Below are 22,347 nucleotides of genomic sequence, written 5' to 3' on the forward strand. Positions count from 1 at the left end.
GCGCTACCACGCCCGGCTGATCTTTTGATTTATTGTAGAGATGAGGTCTCGCTGCCCAGGCGGGTCTCGAACCCGCGGGCTCAGGCAATCCACTCACCTCAGCCTCCCAAGGCACGGGAATATTCTCTCTTTAATCTTACACTAAGGAACGTAATAACCACAAATCCTCCTTGAATTTTATCTCCAAACTGATGCCGATGACTGAGGACAAAATCTGGATGATCTGTAAAACTTTCTTTTGTAGACAGTTAACTTGGAAAATTCAGACTTGTTGCAGCTTCAAAGGGATATGAAAGTCACAACTATTTTTTGTTAATCTACCCAACCATCCTGGCATGTCTAGCTACTTAGTTACCCTGTCTGAATTTCTAACATGCCTAGGTGAATAATGGGAACCTACGATGATTCAAGAGATAGATTTTCCTTCTGCTTTGTGATCAGGTTAGACATGACCAAGTTGATACCTTAAGACCTCAAAGGGAGTAGGATGATAGTGTAGTTAACAACACATGCTTTTGCATATTCCCTTAGTATTAAGCTTGACCTTTGTACACATTAAATATGTGCCGCTCTTTGTAAACAGAGAAAGATTGATCAGTTCTCACATAGCTTTTCTCTAGAAGCACTGTTCTTTCAAAAGCCTGTGTGTGAGGTTCAGAAGGAAGTTGGAAAGAACAGAAGATTTTTAAAAATATCACTTATAGCTTTAATCTTTTTATAGCTTTAAACTTTTAGAGCTTTTGTATTCTCCAGAATTAAATGAGAAGCATTAGGCTATTCTAAATGTAAAGTTTATGTCTATCACTTTTATAAAGGGTTAAAATTTTTTTTCAACAGCTCATGAAGAGAAAGTTAGGTATTCAATCTGACTTCATATAAGCTTTATTAAATTATTTTATTAATGAATATTGATATATTACCCAAGCAGAGAGAGAACATAGAGTGGAGACTGTAGAAAACATTTAAGCTAAAAAAAAAAGGATAAAAAATATTGATAGTATTGACTGATTATCTATTTCTCTGTATCAGGATTCAACATTTATTTATCTGGAACAATCTATGCTGTTTCTTCAATGTTCCCCATATGCCACTGGGGAAGATATTTTATTGTGTTCCCTAGTTAGTTGCTCTGATAGCTCTGTAGATCTATACTTTTTTTGTTCTTTGCTTAAGTCTTTTACTATTGGAATTTATTTGTTTGTTTATTTATTTTCATTTTTTTGAGTCGAGTCTCACAGTTGCCCAGGCTGGAGTTCTGTGGCACACTCACAGCTACCCAAACCTTGACCTGCTGGGCTCAGGCAATCCTTCTGCCTCAGCCTTCCAGGGAGCTGGAACCACGGGCGCACACCACTACACCAGGCTAATTTTTTTCACCTATTGTAGAAATGAGGTCTCACCAAGTTGCCCAGGCTGGTCTTGAACCTGTGGACTCAGGCAGTCCTCTCGCCTCCACCTCCCAAAGCGCTGTTATTATAGGCGTGAGTCACCACACCCTATTGGAATTTAATCTACTTTTTAAAACATTATTTACCTCTGTGAATAGGAAGAATATTTAGTATTATTCTTATAATAACCAATCACATATTTAAACTTCATTAAGATAATCTTTATAATTTTATTCTCTTTTTTATTATTTTTTTCTCATGGGTCCCAAATTCTGTAACTCACCTACGTAGCCTGGCTTCTCTAGACTCCTTTTCGAATTCTCTGTATGATTTTTGCTATAAAATATTTCATCTCTAACCTACATACTACTTCTAATCTATATACAGATTCTAATAAGTGACCAGTCTAATCCCAAGGATAGTGGGTAACATGATGATATTATAGAAAGAGGGAGAACATTGGAATTAGATCGCCAAGATTAAAACCCGAGCTTGGTCACTTTGTTGCTGCGTTTACCATGAGAACATCCTTTGCTTGAGCCTCTGGGCAATGGAGATCTCTACTTTAGAGAATCTCTGAGCATTTAGATAAAAGTGTACCTCCTAGCACGGTGCCTAGCATATAGAAAGTGCTTCATCAATGTTAATTTTCCTTTCTTCTGGTTCTTTTATGTCATGTTTTGAGAAAATAACATTAAAGTACTATTTGTAGTATTATTCCCACTAGAGACATTCCTTATACATCACAAGGTTTTGCACCAAGTTCACTCTTTAAATTGAAAATTACTTTCAGCTCATAGTCTCATGACGGTGCCTGTGCTGTGACATTTATTGCCACTCTGCTACCATCTGGTCTAATCTCTAGTGTGTGTAAGTTATGTAAGTTTCCCGAATACAGTGGGAAACTTGTACTAACACTGCTGCTTTACTCTTCCTCTTCTCCATCCTTGATAGGCTGCATAAGGCGTTCTGTCAGCTGCCCTCGGTCCATCTCTGCTCAGTCACCTTCCAGTGGGGACACCCGCCCCTTTTCTGCCCAACAAGTGATATCTGTATCACGGCCAGCTTCTGCGTCTCGGTCTCATTCTTTAAACCGTACTTCCTCCTACCTGAGGCATCTGTCTCACAGTAGTGATGCCAGCTCCACCAACTCTCAAGTGGTAAGTCATCTATTTTGCTCTTTCAAGGTTGCAGGAAGCAGTGCACTGAGAATCTAGGTGGCAAAGGAGAGCAGCTTGAGAGGAGGACAGATGGAACCTCAGCTCCTTTCTGTAATCCAACTCATGGCCTCCTGGAATTGGAATTATTCGCCTGTCTTAGGCTGCAGCTTAGTATGGACTCTCAAAAGGCAGACCTCACTGTGTCACAGAACTTGAAGAAGAACACTGAGACTAGCACTGTTTTATTTTCCATTTGCTCAGGTAATGAGATAACGTTGTTGGAAATAACCTGAGTGAATGTGTGCGTTTGCAGTGTACTGTGCAGTCTACCTGCAAATTTGAGGACGTTTGGAAATTTTTATTTAATGGGAAAATTGATGAGCAAGTTAAAGATAACCACTGATAAATTCTCTTTAGGGAACACTTGAGTACAATGTTGTTTATAATGTGCTCTGTATACTAAATTAACATAGTGCTTCCTTCTTAGCATGGATCCAGTATTGAGGAAGTAGTGAATGTATTTTATAAGTGAACTTACTTGTAGATGTTTAAATGGATAGTTCCAAGTACCTTCATATAGACTAGATATTTATTTAATTTGTTTATTTAATGTGGACGGTGTTTCCAAGGGGAATTTAGGAAATATAAGGGAATGAATTTCACCTGGTCACAATAAATGTGGTTTTTCCCCCTAATCCAGAAGAATCATCTAAAGTATACTTAGGCAATGAAACTGACCAGGAAGTCCTTTTTAAGCACTTACATTTTTATTGTAGTATTTTGAGCCAGAGAAGTACAACTGTGTGGAAGTATGAAAGACACTCCTGGGATTGTATCGTCATTTAATCCTAAGAGTTCACAGTGTAAAAAAAGTATTTTCTTCCTTTTTCATTGTTACTTTTTTCAATTAAAAGTGCATCATTTTTACCTAGAAATATCTTTCAGATTATACTGGCACAATGAAATAAGACCCCCCTCCAAATATCTGTATTCTTTCAAATTTAAGAGTGAGTCTTTGCGGCACCTGAAAACAAAAGAACAAGAAGATGATCTCACAAGTCAGACCTTGTTTGTTCTCAAAGACATGAAGATACGCTTTCCAGGAAAGACAGATGCAGAATCAGAACTTCTGATAGAAGATGTGAGTATTTGTTGTATCTAAAATGCCAAGGAGCTCATACCTTTTTAGTCGTCTTCTTAAACTATTAAAATGCATTTCCTGAAGGCATTATGCTCAATGGCATAGTAAACTTAATTGATGTTCTTTTCAACCTCCACAAGCTTTAGGGCATACAGGGGTTTATTTTAGTTATCCTAATTCATGCACAGTGCCATCACATTTATAATCAGCAATGCAAAACATCTTTTAGTATATAGTCTTATTTTAATGATGAGTCTGCTTCATCAAATGAGAATAATTAGTGTTAAATAGTTATTGTTCTTGATGATTGAAGAAATGTCTGGTTGAACCTGCTCCTATAAAGATTTAGAAAAATTAATATGAAATGGGAAATAATGAAAATCATGACGTGCCAAGAAAATGTAAATGTCACATTTTGGGGGGTCAGATTTTGAAATGACTTATGCTGAGCTGTATGTATTTTTCTTGTTAAACACACACTTGCACCACCCAGTGGAACATTCTAAAATGGCAAAGGGTCCTAAAATTCATATTAAAATCAATGATTTAACTTCTAATTCAGAAAGAAGATCCACGCTATTCTAATATTTTTAGTGAAGGAGCATTTCTTCATGCAAGGTTGCATTTCTTCATCCAAACATTCTTTTTTTGAGTCGGAGTCTCATTCCGTAGCTCAGGCTGGAGTGCCGTGGCATGCTCACGGCCACCCCAGTGTCAACCTGCTGGGCTCTGGCGATCATTCTGCCTCATCTTTCAAGGAACTGGAGCTACAGGTGCATGCTACCACGCCTGGCTAATTTTTTGATTTATTGTAGAGAGGAGATCTCTCCAAGCTGCCCGGGCTGGTCTTAAGCCTATGGACTCAGCAAGCCACCAGCCTCGGCCTCCCAAAATGCTGGGATGACAGACTTGAGCCACCACACCCGGTCCAAATATCCTTTTCAAAGGGCCTTTCTTAATAGAACCCTGTTTTTCCTGGGCTTCGCTGTATTTTTTTTTTTTTCCCCAGAGGCAAAGGCACCATCTAGCGGCCAGTTGTAAGATTAAAAAACAGCTATAAACTTGGCCTTTTTTGTTTTTTTAGCATTACTTTAGAACCGTTTAAAGTGAGTGTGTAGAAATTAAAAGCAAACAAGCAACAATAAAACAGACGTTCTCGGTTGTAAATACCCATAACTGCAATTTATGTTTTGTAATCATATCATAGTCATAAGCAAAGTCCCCAAATAGTATACATTTTACCATTACATATATTTTTTAAAGTGGAAAGGGTATCTTATTTGCAAGCGAGCGGCTACTTGTTACATCAAAGGAAATAAAAAATAACATTGGTTTAAAGTGTTATGCTAGATGTGTTTCTATTTACATATGTTATCTTATTTGATAAAGTTCTTTTCTAAGTACTTTGTACCAGACATTTATTTTATATATTTCTTAGAGACATTAGTTATATTCCAACTTTTTGAATCAGGTCAAAGAAAGTTAGACAAATAGAGAGTAGAACTAATATGTGTGACTAATGTGATTGTTCTATAAAGGACATGCATAGGCTTATGTAATAAAATATAGTTAATAATTATAAATATCAGACAGTAGATTGTTTACTATATGTTCACTATATGCAGTAAATATTTTAATCTGTTTGTCACAGTATAGATTACTAGAATCAATATTCAGAAATGTTGTAGATTTGTGTGAAAAACAAAAAAAGGATCTTAGAATCTTAATTATGTATAGGCTGCCTCCTACTGCATTATTCATTATTATATTATCACGGATGTGGTAAGTACAGTTCTAAAATTTTAAAAAATGAAAAATCTTAGATTCTTCACACACCTTATATGCCTGAAGACATTTGACTTTTATTTATTAGCGATTGTGTTCTTGGTACAAGAAGAGAAAGCTTTGGATGCAGATGGCTTCATTATATTCAAAATCTTTACAGATGTCTCCTTATGAAGGTCTGCATTCTTTATTGCAAGTCATATTATAGTGCTTTCATTTCACAAATCAATTAATAAAATCGGTGTTAGCCCATTTATGCATTTTTATTTATGACTTTAATGAAGATTCTGTATTCAGTGTCTTAATGTTTCTCCCCCAAAACAGATCATCGATAACTGGAAGTATCATAAAACAAAAGTGGCTTCCTATTGGCTCATAAAATTGGACTCCGTAAAACAACGAAAAGTGAGTAATGCTTATATGCAGTTTTGTCCTTTTGGGTTATGTATTAATGTTAAGCTAGGATCACTAAGCCAAATTCATAGTCAATCCTTATACATGTTTATTTGTTTACTTATTTCTTCAACAAATATTTATTGAGTACCTACTATGTGTCAGCCATTGTCCTGGTTTCTGAGGATAAAAAATGAATTTTTAAAAATCCATACTTTCATAGAATTTACATTCTAGTTAAGTGGTTTGATAATAAGCCCATATTTAATAGAATGTAAAGTAGTAAAGTCAGCCTTCTGTATCTGTGGGTTCCACATCCATGGATCCATTCAACTGGGGATTAAATGTATTCGAGGGAAAAAAAGAATGGTTGTATCTGTACCAAACATGTACAGACTTTTTTTTTCTTGTCATTATTCCTAACCAATACAGTATAACAACTACTTACATAGCATTTGTATTTTGTTAGATAGTATAAGTAATCTAGAGATGATTTAAACTATACAAGAGGATATGTATGGGTTACTATGCCGTTTTAAATCAGGGACTTAGCCGGGCACAGCAGCTCATGCCTGTAATCCCAGCACTTTGGGATGCGGAGGCAAGAGGATTGCCTGATTCCAGGGGTCTGGGCAACTTGGCAAGACCTCGTCTCTACGATGAATCAAAAAAGTAGCTAGATGTGGTGGTGTGTACCTGGGGTTCCAGTGGCTTGGAAGACTGAAGCAGAAGGATCATCTGAGACCAGCAGGTCAAGGCTGCAGTGGCCATGAGCGTGTCACTGCATTTCAGCTTGGGTGACAGTGAGACTCTTAACTCCAAAAAAAAAAAAAAAAAAAAAAATCAGGGACTTGAACATCCATAGCTTTTAGTTTCCTAAGGGGGTCCTGGAACCAATGCCCACAGATCTTAAGTACTATTATGAAAAAAAAGCAGGATTAAAAAACAGAGAGAATGTAACATTTAAGGAGAGAATTAAGTGAAATCAAAGTCATGCAATGCAACTATCTGCAAAGACATTCTTTCAGGCACGGGAAAGAGCAAATACATAGATCCTGAGATAGAAATTAGCTTGGTGTGCACATGAGGCATAACAAGGCACCATTTTATTCATGTTTTATATTTTTGTTTGATATCAGCAAAAATTAATAAGAGATTATATCCTGTGATGGAAATAGTATGGGTAAAAGAGCTTTTACCCATATTCTGTTAGAGAGAAAATACATTGGTACAACTCTTTAGAACAGTAATTTGCATTATGTAATAAAGTTACAGATGTTCATAACCTTATGACTCAGCAAAATCACTTCCAGCTTTCTATCCTACAGAATCATAGCCTGAATGTATAAAAGATTTATGTACTTGATCATTCATTGTAGTGGTTTGAAAGCAAAACATTTGAGGCAGCCTAAATATCTATTCAATAGATATGGTTAAATGAATTACAGTAAATCCCCTACATATGAACCTTCAAGTTGCAAACTTTCAAAGATGTGAAAGTGCATTCTCATGGCCAATCATGTAAGTCACTTTATGCATTTGGCATACATTGTCATGTGCTGTACTATAAGACTAAAAATGTTTTCCTTACTTTTGTGTTTGTTTTTTATGTATTATTTGTGTGAAAAATATTATAAACCTATTACAGTACAGTATTACATGGTCAATTGTGTTAGTTGGCTACCTAGGCTAACTGTGTTGGACTTATGAACTAACAGGTTTATGAGAATACTCTTGGAATGGACCTCATTCATATGTAGGGGGCTTACTATATAGTACATTCATTCAGTTCAGTTGCATTCAATTGAATACTATTCTGGAATCACAGATGTTAACCCAAGCTATGGCACAAGTTTATGACTCATGATGTAAGAAAAAAGTTGTGTTAATAACATTAACCAAACTTTACTAATAATGAGCAAAGGACACAAACAAGTGTGAGGTGTCTGGGAAGCCGTGTCCATCACCTTTCCAGTGTCTCTTTTCACATGCCCAGAGGCCTTCTGAGTTCAGAATGGCAAGTGTGTGGTCTATACCAGCACTGGGGAAGACTTTCCGATTTGGGTGACCTTCATTTTATTCTCCATGAGTTAACCATGTAGCCTGTGTGGATTAACTTCCACCCTTCAGCCAGAAGAAATGAAAAATTCCAGGTTTGCTATTTACCATGAGCGCTGTCCCAAAGGACTTTTTCCAGTGTCCTGTGTCTCTGCTGTCCAGTACAGTAGCCCTGAGCCACATGTGGCTGGTGAGTGCTTGGAATGTGGCTATTTGCAACTAAGACCCTTTTTGAATCTTTAATTCTCGAATTTAATTTTAATTAATTTAAATGCAAGGAGCCAGCCATGTCACGTAGCGACTGCACTGGACAGTGTGAATCTAGACAGACTGGGTATAGATATCTAAAAATGTTCTCAGATAAGAACCTTCTGATGAATTTAATCAGAAGGTCTGTGAGAATGTCCAGTCAGGCCAACATTGCCTTAGGCATCTCAAAGAGGAAGTGCCTCTGTTAACTTTTACCCTTCTGTACTCTGTCCTAAAAAAAAGAATCAAGATATTAAATTAAGGAAACAAGTTATACAATAATATATATAGTCCCATTTTAATCTACCTATATATGTGTACTATGGATATATATTTATAGTTAAATTATATATATATGTATATGTAGCATTAAAAAGTTGTTTAAACTAAGTACCAAATTTTTATGATAATTTTTTACATCTGGAAGACAGATTTACTGAGCCAGAGGAAGGAAAGTGGTGACATTTGGTGTCATTTTTTTCTTTTTGTGTGTGTGTGTGGGTTTTTCTATATATTTTTTCAAGTTAGAAAAATACTTTTTAAAATGGAGAAATGACAGACAGACATGGGCATCTCTGTGGAAAGGGCTTACAATGTAATGGTGCTGTGGGTTTGTTTTGTTGAGGTACAATTAAGGGAAAGAGGCAGAGAACATCTTTTCTGATCCCAGGATCTTGCTCTTGCTGTCTAGAATCCCTTCTTCACCCTCCCACACCACTTTTTTTGAAGGTCCACTTCCATCTTCTTCACAAAACCTGTCTGGATCTCCCCACAACCAGATATTATCTTTCCCAACTTGAATCCTCATGACACTTCGTACTCAGTTGTACTTACAATCTCCCTTGAGGAATGGATGGATAATTTTGTCCACCCCTCTAAAAGCCCAAAGATGGGTCTCACTTTGTAGTCACCTAAAGGAGGATTTCTTTTCTTTTCTTTTCTTTTTTTTGAGTTGGAGTCTCACTCTGTCACCCAGACTGGAGTGCAGTGGCCGCTCCCGGCCACCGCAGCCTCGACCTGCTGGGCTCCGGCGATCCTTCCGCCTCAGCCTTCCAAGTAGCCGGAATTACAGGCATGCGCTACCACGCCCCGCTGAGTCTTTGATTTATTGTAGAGATGAGGTCTCGCTGCCCAGGCGGGTCTCGAACCCGCGGGCTCAGGCAATCCACTCACCTCAGCCTCCCAAAGACGCGGGATTACAGGCTGAGCCACCGAGCCTGGCTAAGGAGGATTTCTATAAACATCTGTTAAGTTGACCTAACTCTAGACTCTTAATTCTAGACTCAGTATCCAGCTAGCTGCTTCTTTCTGTACTCTTCTTTCTTTCCTAGTGATATGTGATGTTGATTTGAACAGCCATAACACATGGAGACAGTGCTATTCTATTTTTTACACGTAATATGAGAAGGCCTGATCAACATTGCATGGGATGATCAAATGATGTGTGTGAATAATAATAATACTTGTGAATTGAAAGAAACAATTCACTTCATCTGCTTTTGGGTCATTATGCTCAATTGAGTTTCTAAATTTGAATAAAAATAAACGCTTGTTGATAAATTTACTCACGAGTTCATATGCTAGCATATCTCTTCTGTCATACTCTAAGAAAATTTGGAGTGTGTTATCTTTGTGCAATCTTTTTTTCTAGTTCTCAGATGTGCAACCTCCTTTAAGTAATAATCATACACTGTTATGTAGAGGGAATGGGAGAACTTAAGTAAGGGATAGGAGCTTTATTAAAACATTTATACCTTGTATTCTTTCATTGAGTCCTTTGTTACATCTTCCTTTCAGCATGAATCAAAGGTGTACTACCAGGGGTGCCAAAAATATGTACACGCATTTTAAGAGATGTTATCTATGTATTACTTTTAGTTTGCCGTAATCAGAAGTGTCTGGACTCTGACGGTCACCACTTTGAACACCTCTCATAATTGCAGAAGTCATATGTGACTTTTATTCATCTTTTACCATTAGTTTACATTGAGTATTACAATTTTAGTACAGTTTTTTCCTTACTTAAAATGTGTATACATTTTTTGGCACCCTCTGTATATTTCCTTTGTGTTTGTGGAAAGTAATGATATGTTCCAGCTTCAATAAAAGCTTGTTATGAGGGTCCACAGTTTACACCACCCAAGGGATTGCTATCATTCTTCTACGTAGGCATTTTAATAGACAATTCTGTTTTTGGCAGAAGAATTCATACCCTGAATTCTGGCTCTCAAAGAACAAAAAGGGCTCATCTTAACCAGAGCAAGTTTATCTTGCAAAGATGTCCACTTTCATAAAGCCATGAGAGTCGCTGAGGAATGCTAGTCCCAGACTGTGAACAGAAGTGGAAGCCCAGAATTTAGACATGTGCAACTTAATTGTAGAAATTTTTCTTCCTATATTCATCATGTTTGTGGCTTTTTTTCTTCCCTCAACAGCTTTGTTCTTTAAGAGACTTTTCCCAAAACAGATTCAAATTTCTCAGATATGTAGTGAAAGGGAAAGCACTTCTAGGAATAGAAGTAGAGGACAACTTCTAGCAGCGTTCATTCGGCATTGACATTCTTCTCCTACTGTAGGGGTGATTTAAGAACCCTTATCCGGGCCAGGCATGGTGGCTCCCAGCACTTTGGGAGGCCAAGATGAGAGGATTGGTTGAGCCCATGGACTCGAGACCAGCCTGGGCAACTTGGCAAGACCTCTTCTCTACAATAAATCAAAAAATTAGCCAGGTATCCTGGCACACACCTGTAGCCCCAGGTACTTGGTAGACCGAAGGTGGAAGAATCACCTGAGTCCAACAGGTTGAGGCTGCAGTGGCCATGAGCATGCCACTGCACTCCAGTCTGGGCCACACAGTGAGACTCCAACTGAAAACAAACAAGCAAGCAAACAAACAAGAACCCTTATACATGAGTAATTATTTCAACATAAGGAGCTCTAAAACAAATTTTTGTAAAATTTTTCATTTTTATAAAATTAACCCTGCCAAAATGTATAGGTTATTGTACCCCATTCACAAAACAAGAAGTTTAGCAACTATATATACCAGGAATGCAAATCATCAAGCCAGTCAGCAATGGAGATATTGAATTCTAATGTAAACAGAGATTTTTTTTACTGGGATTTCCTTTAAATGCTTTGTCCACTTAATCAATGGCATTAGAATTGATTATGTAAAATTCTTGAAATTCACCCCAGACAGGAATAAAAGCATAGAGATACTGTGGAAACATCACTGGGATAAACTTGAATGTGTTTAGCTGATTTATTTATGTCTGTTATACATAGTTAATATATGCATATTTTTTCTCCACCTCAAGTTTATTTCAGATTAAATCAGAGGTGATTAGATGAAGACTGACTGAAATATTTTCTTTTCTGAAAATATGAGAGCAATATAAGAGTGAGTAAAAGTTCACTGGGGAAAAAACTTTATATGGTGTGATTAGAGAGGCAATAACAGGTAGTGAGACGAGGTACTGTATTTGAAGTCATATGGATATGAACATAATACTTCCTCTGCTGCTTACCTTGGACTGGTAACTTCTCAGAACTTTGCTGAGGTTTATAACATTAAGTATTGGGGGAGGTTCTTGTGAGGAAATGAGACATATGGGAATGTACTCTAACCTTAAAAGAGGTAAAATGAAGGCCAATATTTTTTTCTACTAAAGATTCCAAATGTTTTTCTGATGTATTTTCTTTTACTAAGAATTCTTCTTATGCAGAATTCTTTTATGTAGAACATGAAGAAATGATATATAAAAATGATCTCTTGGCTTATAACATATTGACCATTTATTGGACTGTTAGTTGGAAACTTGTGCTAGAAAATGCATCCAAAAAAAATAAAAAGAAAAGAAAAGAAAAGAAACCTGAAAATGTAGGTCAGCTGTGGAATGCAGAATTGGACATTACATAAAAAGTTATCTCTTTAGAAAATCAGAACTTCACTAATTTGCATTAAATGTAGATTAATCAATTCTATCTTTCTTTTGGCTGATGACAGTCAATAATCATTGCAAGGCTTTACCAGCTCAGTCCTCTGGAAAGCAGACACTAAAATGGGATTGAGAGTGAAAGAGATGTTTAAGGGGAAACACCCAAGAGAGATAAAGAAGAGAGAGAGCTGGAGAAGACAGGAAAATCTTTCCGACTGAGATGCAGGTCTGATCCCTGTGAAAGGAAGGGGAGAAGATTAGATAGGAAGAGTCTCAGACTTCAGTAAATTTCTGAGAATCTTGGACAGGCTGATGGGGAGCCCAGATTGAGGACTGCTTGTTAGAGGATCTCACTGGGTAGAAGTAGCTATTCACTGGTATCCCAACCTTGCTCAGTCCTTGACTGGGAGCAGTCTAGGGAGAACATAAGCGTGGCTTGAGTATTGCAGAAGATCCCACATGAGGAAACCATCAGCTAACTGTACTCTTTGAAACAGGCTGATTTGAGTGGTAGGTCTCTATGGCTGCCAAAAAGGCTATGTCTGCTGCCGTTTAATTTGGCAAACGTTTATTGGTTTCTAATTTTGTATAAATACTCTTTTAGGCACGACTGGGAATCTTGAGAGTTCCTTACTCATTCATTTGCTCACTAAATCATGCACTCAACAGATAAATTTATTGAGGGACTCCTATGTCCCAGACACTGTTCTAGGTGTGAATGCACGAGACTCTTATTTAAAAATCTCAATGCCATGTAGAGAACCTTGTTGCAATAGGTATCTCACTTTTTCCATTCTAGGATCGTGGCACGTGGAGTTGTTTATTAGAGTGTTGTAAAGCCCTAAGATCAGAATGCCATACACTCAGAATCTTCCATGTGCTTTTCTTTTTCATGTTCTTGGAAATCAAATGCAATTATTTGCCTTATTTCAAATTTTTCTTAATGGGTAGAAAATGTAAAGATCAAGGGTGTAGGAAATAAATACTGGAATGAATTCTCACCAGGTGAAAATGGAAATAGTTCATCTCATTTCGTGTCATGTTGTGGTCACTCCATACTTGCATATTTTAGTTTTCTGCCAAGAAAGCTGTTGCTTTATAGAGTTTGTGAGGAATATATATGAAGTATGAAACATCACAGTGTTGGTGGGCTGTGAAGAATGCCAAATCTGCTGAGAAGCTTATTCTCTGATGTGATATCTAGACCTAAAGTAAGACTGAAGGATGGAGAGAAATAAGTTATGATATTAAGGTTGGGCTATATTTGCATTTATTTTAGGGTTTTCAGAGATCCTCATTTATCAAATATCACTCCCCTAAGTAGCAATTTCTTTTTAATACCCTCTGTCATTTCTTCTGCATGCGTTTTGATGATTTTATTTCCCATCTTTTCACTTGAGCTGACATCAATGCTGTTTGAAGCTGTTCTTTCTTGCATCAGCAAAGATGCCTTTACCCTATAGCCATGGCTGCTGCACACATCATTAGTACAACATGTAGTGATTTTAATGTTATTTCTAAACCACCTTCACCTCGTGCCATTATTTTAATTTAGGACCAACTGTTCAGCCATATGGAGCAGTTTGTCATTCAACATCTGTATGTTCTTGCAAAGTATGAATGTATCTGTGTGCTTTATGCCTTCAAATGTGCTATATTTCGTACAGAAAAGACAAATCTTTTCATTTTATTAATGTTGTCATTGACTGAATCTCTCATTCGGCCCCCCCACCCCCCGCTTGGAGAGCTTGATGTTAGGTTGGGATGCTTTTAAAAGCCGTAATGTAGGGGAAATGGATACCTATATTCTCCAAGTTACCTCACTTGAGCCCACAGATAAACACAAGGGCACCTTGCTGACCATTTATTTTTGTGTTTCACAGATTATTCTTCTTCCACTCAATTTCTTCTAAGCTCAAAGCATCGGGAATCCAAAAAAGCATCACAAATAGGACTGACACTAATTTACCTCATCCCAGTCTGATTTCTTGCCTGCCTGCCATTCGCTTTCTTAAAATTATTTAGTGAGTGTTTTGCTAAAAGCGTAGCCATTGTCCCCCATCTGTGCATAGCCTTTTATTATTTATTTATTTATTTATTTATTTATTGAGTCAGAGTCTTACTCTGTTCCCCAGGCTGAAGTGCAGTGGCATGATTGTGGCTACCACAGCCTCCACCTGCTGGGCTCAGGCAATCCTTCTGCTGTAGCCTTCCAAGTAGCTGGAACTACAGGCACATGCCACCACACCTGGCTCATTTTTCTTTTTAATTTTTCTTTTATTTTTATTGTAGAGATGAGGTCTCGCCAAGTTGCCCTGGCTGGTCTCAAACCCCTGGGCTTAGGCAATCCTCTTGTCTACACATCTCCAAGTGTTGGGATTACAGGCATGAGCCACCATACCTGGCCTGTACATAGCCTTTTAAGAAAATTCATCCATACTCCATGGCTGTGCCTAGGTAGCCTTATTTGTACACAGTGATCCCACCCCACTTCCCAAGTATTGTTTGACTAGGTAAATCTGAATCCAAGAAGAGACAACTGGGTTCTTTTCCAGGCTTTTTGCTGTTGGCATCTGGAAAGACCAAATTGTGAGGCTGTGTTGGGTGGCGGTGAAAAACACAGGTTTGGATACACAGCTGTTCATTTATGAGCAGTGTCATCTTGGATAAGTTTCTTATTTGCTCTGTGTCTGAGTTTTCCCATCCATAAAATGGAGAACCAAAATGTTTAAACAACTAAAAGAATTTTCATAACCACTAGGCAGCAAAACCTAACCCACCTGAATTAATTTGGTGGTAGTGACCTGACAAGAAGTTATGCTTTTTAAAAATCTGTTGGTTTAAATACTTATATTTTTCCCCCCACAGAATTATTTCCAGTGTGATTATGGAATCTAGCCTCAAGATTTTTGGAAAGGGACCAGTAGTATCTACCTCATGTTTTTGTTTTGAGGGTTAAGTAAGTTAAAATACATAAAAATGCTCAGTACAGTGCTTAGCACATGGTAAGTTCTCTATGTGTTAGCTCTGAATCTTACCTGCATAAGTTTTGTCTGCGTAGGTATTACTTTCTTTCAAGGAATAACTCACTTAGACAAGCACTCAGTAAGTGCTAGACGTTGTCTTAAGTTCTGGGGACATGGTAACTTTATTACCAAGATGGGTATAATGCCTCCCTGTATATAGATGATAGTCTCCACTAATTAAACTGGAAATTAAAATAAGATAATTGCAAATAGAGAAAGAATTGGGCATAAAGGTACCATATAATATTTTTGGGGCAGGTAAGCTTTCCCTAAGAAGTGATGTTTGAGGTGAGAAGTTTGCCAAGTGAAGAGATAGGAGATTGTTTCAGGCAGAGGACAGAGCTGATGTGGCGACTCAGAGGAGAGTTGAAGGAGTTGGGTTCCTGCTCTCTTGGAACCTCCCAATTTTAGTGGCTGCTCTGCCTGGAACCAGAGCCTGCCTTCTTGGGGAGGCTCATTGAAGGCTCACTAAACACCACAAGTAAAGAGAGACCAAGGGGAATGAGTGTTCCCAGTGGAAGGCTCTGGAAAGGAAGAAGGAAGTGCATGGACTGACCAGACCATGCCCATCTCAACATTCTGGAAAATTGCTTCTTAGGCAGAGGTGGCAAGATGCGTGAAGATTTTTCCAACTTCATATTGGAGAAAACATAAGGAGTGGATCAGAAGCATTCCCCATTCCTGACTCTCTGGCCCCATTCTGAACTTGCTGCGGGCTAGGATATCAGACCATCATGCTTTCAAAATTTCCTCTAAATTAAGGAGAAAATATATGCAGAGTAGTGGCCAGAGGAGTCTCCTCTAAGTAGTGTTTCCAGCGTAGTGCTTGGTGTGGGGCAGGAGCCAGTATATGTTAGTTACCCTTGAAATGTATTTAAAAAGAGGTGGGTGAACACCCCATCATCTCAAATGCTTCATCATTTTAAAGTTGAATAATTATTTCATAATATAATGTGAAAACTGATTAGCTTAAGGTAATGTTAAACTTCTAGTATTAATGACATTTTTCAATTTCAGTTATTTTCTATAACTTATATTTATTCTTGAGACTAATTTATGGGTTATCTTAGCTAATTTTTAATTCTTTCCTTTCTGCATTTGACTTTTGGCCTGCTACGACAGGCCATTCTTGGACAGAAAGTAGAAAGGAACATTGAGAAGGGAAATGACTTAAATTAATCTTTTACGGCTCATGTTGATTTTTCCTTTTGAGTCAAGGTCTCACTCTGTTGACCAGGCTGAAGTGTAGTGGCACGATCATGGCTCACTGCAACTCAGCCCCTGGGCTCAAGCAATCCTCCCGCCTCAGCCTCATGAGTAGCAAGGACGACAGGCATGTGCCACCATGCCTGACCTGTTATTTTTTAAATTTTTTGTAGAGACAGGGTGGCACCATGTTGCCCAGGCTGGTTTGAACTCCTGGTCTCAAGTAATCCTTCTGCCTTGGCCTCCCTGGGAGGATAGATATGAGTCACTATGTCCAGCATATTGTTGATTATTATATCACATCAGCCATGGTACTGTTTTCTATATTAAAAAAATTAAGAGCTAAACTAATAGTTTAAGTGTAAAATGATAAAAAATAAAAGGCGTGAATTCATGTTTGATATGTATTGTATTATTGTGAATAATTCATATTAAAGTTTAAAAAATTATTCTTTATAATTCAGCATTCATTATCTATAATAATGAGACTTTCTGGGACCCTGTCTTTTCACAAACAACTTTATTAGAGATTATTACCCTTCCTCATCCCCCTCCATCTGACACACTTGACATACTGATCCTCTTGATGGTCCAGGACGCAGGAACAGGATAGGAAAGCTGCCCAAACAATTCACTGTGAAAAACTGTAGTTCGGATTCTTCTATAAATAACATGCTACTTTGAAAAAAATTTAAACAGATGTTTATTCTAAATTTGCCTTGATCAGAGATAAATAATATCACTTTTTAAAATATTGCTGTTCTAAAGAGAAACAAATTATTTCTTTCATCTGCTTCCAATTCTTTATATGTTTGAGCATGTTGAGAGAGATTATGTCTTCATTCAGCCTTTATGTTTGAAAGTCTGTTTTCCCTTTCATCTTTCAGTCTCACTTTTATAGGCAGTTCCTATAATTAGACAGATAAAACAAAAAGTGAGAAAACCCTACTTTAGTAAGTGAAATCAGAATAACTATATTTGTTGGTATTTTTTTTTCAAAAGAATTTTGTTGGAAATATGTTGCATAAGTATCAACTACATGTGAATTAGACAAAGCAGTTTTTTTTGCGGGGGTTAGCATTTTTTAGGAATTCTAGGATTTCAAGTTGTCAAGATTAATCATAGTCCTCGTTTCATGATTACTTTCATTATTGGTCTCATTATAGGGCATGTTTTTATTTAGTGTTTTAAAGATTATTATACCACCTGTGAACCCAACACCCAAGTAAAAGCCAGGATCCTTTAGCTGGGCGTGGTAGTGTGCACCTGTAGTTCTGGCTACTTGGAAGACTGAGGCAGAAGGATTTGCTGGAGCCCAGCAGGTCGAGGCTGCGGTGGCCGGGAGCGTGCCACTGCATTCCAGTCTGGGCGACAGAGTGAGACTCCAACTCAAAAAAAAAAAAAAAAAAAAAGCCAGGATCTTGAGAATGAACTGTATCTAACCAGATGACTCACCCCGATCCTCCTGGGTCCCTATATTTCAGGTGGCCATTTTATTGAACTCAGTGTTCACTGGTCCCTTGTTTCTTTCTTTACATATTTTTAATTATATCTATGACTATTTCCTCAAAGTGCTTTTTAAATTTTGTTCTTTTTACTTCTATTAAAGTATGTATGTAATCCTTAGCATGTATTTTGTTAAACTTACTATTATATCACTAAGATGCTCTGTGTGGTGTGTCATATTTCATTCATTTTGACTCCTGTCTAAGGAGCGACTATGCCACTGCTGATTTGCCCATGCCTCCACTGTTGGAGAGCTAGGTTGTTGCTAGTCTTTACAATGGCTAACGGCTACTAGGAACATTCTTGTACATGGCACCTCCTGTTTTTACCTGTGAGAGATTCTCTTAGGAATAAAATACTGGGCCATGGGGTATATGCATTTTCAGTTTTCGGTGATAATGCCAACGTGTTTTCCAGAGTAACTGAACCTATCTGTGGTCATACAAACAACATCTAAGAGATCCACAGGTCTATATCCTCTTTGGCATTTGGTATTATCAGACTTTTAATTTTTGTCAATTAAATGAATAGGGAATGATAACTTATTAATAGCCTTCATTTTTATTTTTATTTGGTATTGAGCAAATTTATTTCCTCTTTAAAATGCCTGTTCTAACGTTTTGTCCATTTTTTCTTATTAAGTTACTGTTAAAAATCTGTTAAACATTCTTATATATTCCTTACAGTAATATTTTTTTGGATATATATGCTTTGAATATATTTTTCCAGTTTGTAAGTTGTCTTCTATTTTCTTTAAGGTATATTTAATGACCAGATGGTCTTAATTGTAATATCATCAGAATCTATTAATATTTTATGGTTCATACATTTTTGTAACTTAAGTAATCTTTTTCTAACCCGAAGTCCAAAAGAAATTCACCAATATCATCCACTAAGATGGTTTATTTTTTAGCACAGAAGACCTTATCTCCTCTAATACTATATATGTGATTCTTTTTTATTTAATGAAAGATTCAATTTCATCTCTTCTTTTCTATAAGGATTATTATTTTTAAAATCCCCATGTGTTAAACAATCTCTTCTTACTCCAGTGATCTGACATGGACCTCTGTCATAAGTCAAAGTTTCATAAACGCATGGATCCATTTCTGGACTTTTTATTCTATGCTGTTGTTCTGTGTGTGTATTCATCTTTTAATTTTAGACAAACATATACATACTTAGATTCTAAGTATTCTGATTTTCCCACTAGGTTTTGGACATAGTAAAAACAAGTATTCGTACAGTTCTTCCACGCATCTGGAAAGTACCTGATGTTGAGGAAGTAAATCTATATCGGATTTTCAACCGGGTTTTTAATCGCTTGCTCTGGAGTCATGGTCAAGGACTGTGGAACTGTTTCTGTGATTCGGGGTAAGTTCTGAGTCATCTTTTATAATTGTAATTTTTAATATTTTACTATTTAGTTATAGAGGCAGCCTGATAATATGGTTGAATTTCTTGAATGATCTTTTTTAAAATGGAGGGGTTTTTTTTTTGCTACATATTATTTTTAGTACTAAACTATAGTTTATATCACTGAAGCTCATTTAGATAAGATGATGACGGTGAACATAACCCCAGCTAACTAACTTGAATTCGGTTGAAACGAGATAGTCTTAATTAAAGAAAAAAAGTTACAAACCAGTATCTTTGAAGTTGTTCAGCTGTTGCCTTTATGTTGCAGAATTCTAAAATTAGGGCTAACCTCCTGCTTCCCAGAATCACAATGGAGCTAAAGCCACTGTGACTCATTGTCATTTTAGCCTCAAAATATCTAAAACCAAATGTCCATGCCCTTTTATTTGGAAATGGCTTCTCTTCCTGGCTTCTCTTAGTCCTGTTGTAGCTGTCCCATGCATACACGCTTGCTATTGAAGGGGCATTGCATCTTCCTTTTCATTTACTGTATTCGGTCATTTACTGAATCCAGTTAGTTTTTTCTTTCACACGCCCACTGTGGTTATACTTGATTGTTTTCTGTTCATTCTTTCAACAGTTATCAAGCACTTACCATTCTGTTAGCTATTTTTGGATACACAAAGTTGAATCTGACACAGGCCTTGCCCTCAAGAAACTCGATAGTAGATAACTATACTACTTACTGTGTGCCAGTGACTGTTCTCATCACTTTATATGTGTTAAGTAGTTGAATCTTCATTACGTCAACTTGAGTCAGTTTCTATATGACCTCCATTTTATAAATTAAAAAAAAAAAACGAGGCCCGGATAGGTACTGAGGATATAGTAGTACTGGAGTTTGAACTCAGCCTTGACTCCGGAGTTCATGCTCTTACCAATAAACCCTGATTTTCTAGCAAATAACATATAATATATACAAAAGTAACCATCTTTTTAAAACAGACACAGATAAAGTATGACAGGATTTCAGACAAAAGGAGCCTTTTTGGGTAGAAGGACTGGGTGAAATTAATAGATTTCTAGGCATTTTTCCTTCCAATTTTTTCTTTCCTTTATCCATTTGAACTGTCATGGTCATTTCCTAAAATCTGTAGTGATTTCCCTCATTTATCATTAAGCCTTTTATCTACAGATAGAAGGTCAACATGCTGATTTTTTTCTTATTTCTCCAGTCTTCTCTTTCATTACTCCCCTACTTGAACTCTGCTCCAGAAAGAACAGTTCATTGTTTTTCAGATCTTTGAAAAGTTTGTCTTTTTCTTCTTCTGAGCTGTCGATGTCAGTGAGTATCTGGCTGGACCGCTTTCCACAATCGTTTCCCTTCCATCCCCTCTGCATTCTTTGAATTCTATATCTAGCCCGATACTGTAGTCATCTCTTCTTGACTATTCTACTCTGAAATGGTCTCGGAATGTTCTCCACTTAAATACTCTAGCCGTCTGATAGTGAATCATTCATACGACTTTCAGGCTCATTCTTACCATCGTCTTTTTCCTCAGCTGCCATTCACCAACGGGGAACTCATAAGGCACTGTGATGAAATCTGAGAATAATCCTGGCTATAAATTATTTCTGCAGACACTTCAGTGAAACATGTGAACTCTACTCCACAGCCCCTTAGTTGATGGCTCACTGTAAATGTTCTCCCAATCAGAACTCATAATTAGAATGCTTTTTCTCTGTTGATCCATTGGTTTGATGCTTTATATGGATCCTAGCTGCTGTCTACCACAGAAGGCAATGGGACAATCTGTTACTAAAACCGGTGCTGTGGCTTTGAGTCCAGGGATGATTTCCAATGCCAGACCCTGAAGATGCCTTCAAAGTGCTACTTTCTTGCCTCTGGGGCGCCTCTTTCCTGAACCATTTCACGAGCATACTCTAACTTGATCCCAAGCCCTGTTCTCCTGTCTCTGGCACATGATTCCCCCCTAACTTCTCTGGTGGTATCTAGTACTACTAGTAATCATTGTGATAGCCAATAACGTTTGTTGAAGGCTTACTATGTGTCTGACACCGTTTTACATATTAAGTATTTGTATAATCGCCACAAAACTATTTTTGAGATTATCATTATATTCATTTTACAGACGAGAAAATTGAAGTGTAAACAGAGTATATAACTTACCCACGTTTCCATAGTAACTGAATGAGCCTGCATTCAAACCCAGGTAGTCTGACTCAAGAGCCGACACTCTAAGTATGTTACTGACTCTCCCTGAAGCAGATTTGCCAGTGGTTGCCCGTTTTGCTGCACTGCAAGCCTCATAGCATTAGCCAGATTCCTAGCCCATTATGTCAGGGCAGGGTGAGCAGGAGTAGTTTCAGGTCCAATCTGACTCTGCCCACTCCTTTCAATTAGTCTGTAGAGGTGAATTTAGCATCAGGCTTTATTTTGCGTCTTTATGAATGAGTTTCTTCGACCTCCTCAATGTAATGAAGTCGCATAGTACTGTGTGTGTTCGTTTCTCAGTTTGGACTCACAATAGTTCCACATTATCCTGTGAACCACATATCACCAGTGTATACTCCTTGAACCTTTGGCCTAACAGCCTAGCAGTCATGGTGAAAATCTGCTCTTCTCACTTCTAAAGGAATGATTAGTAGAAGTTTCGGCATTCTTTCACAGTTAGCTGTAAAGTCATGGAAAAAAATATAATTAATGTAACTGGGTCTCCTTGATTCCTACCTTTGCCTGTCAACACTCCCAATAATAAAATAAAGTAAGGAAACCATCTCCTGTCCACCTCCAGGAACATCAAGGAGTAACGTATACCTCTGTGGCAGTTTTCCCTAGAATTGGCCCAGGGTTTTTACTGATACGTCAAGCAGAAAACACCCTTGTCTAGACTGCTGAAACCTATGCCCAGTAAACTTTTTTTCACATGCAGCCTCCTGGGGGTGTTACAATGCCCCACATTCTGAATATGTTCTCTTTAGGGAAATAGCTCTTGGAATTTTCATGAATAAAATTATCTACCATGTCTTATTGGGATAGGAGAAGACTAAGGTTCTATGGGGATCAAACTCAGGCCTGAGAGTTCAGGAAAGATGATCGTGGGAAGTAACATT

At 37.5% G+C, this 22,347-nt stretch overlaps 1 protein-coding gene across 1 annotated transcript in view; it reads left to right on the forward strand.

The window, feature by feature from the left end:
- Positions 1-22,347, forward strand: part of LOC110595496 (tubulin polyglutamylase TTLL7-like) — a 56,597-nt gene that overhangs the window by 18,959 nt on the left and 15,291 nt on the right. Inside the window, exons 7-10 of the mRNA XM_021711564.1 lie at positions 2,343-2,548; positions 3,555-3,689; positions 5,799-5,879; positions 19,067-19,227. Coding sequence (XP_021567239.1) covers positions 2,343-2,548; positions 3,555-3,689; positions 5,799-5,879; positions 19,067-19,227 — 583 coding nt within the window. The remainder of the gene's footprint in view (positions 1-2,342; positions 2,549-3,554; positions 3,690-5,798; positions 5,880-19,066; positions 19,228-22,347) is intronic.

Source organism: Carlito syrichta, unplaced genomic scaffold (genome assembly GCF_000164805.1).
Source record: "Carlito syrichta isolate Samal-C Ts95f unplaced genomic scaffold, Tarsius_syrichta-2.0.1 Scaffold302367, whole genome shotgun sequence".
Taxonomy (NCBI): Eukaryota; Metazoa; Chordata; class Mammalia; order Primates; family Tarsiidae; genus Carlito; species Carlito syrichta.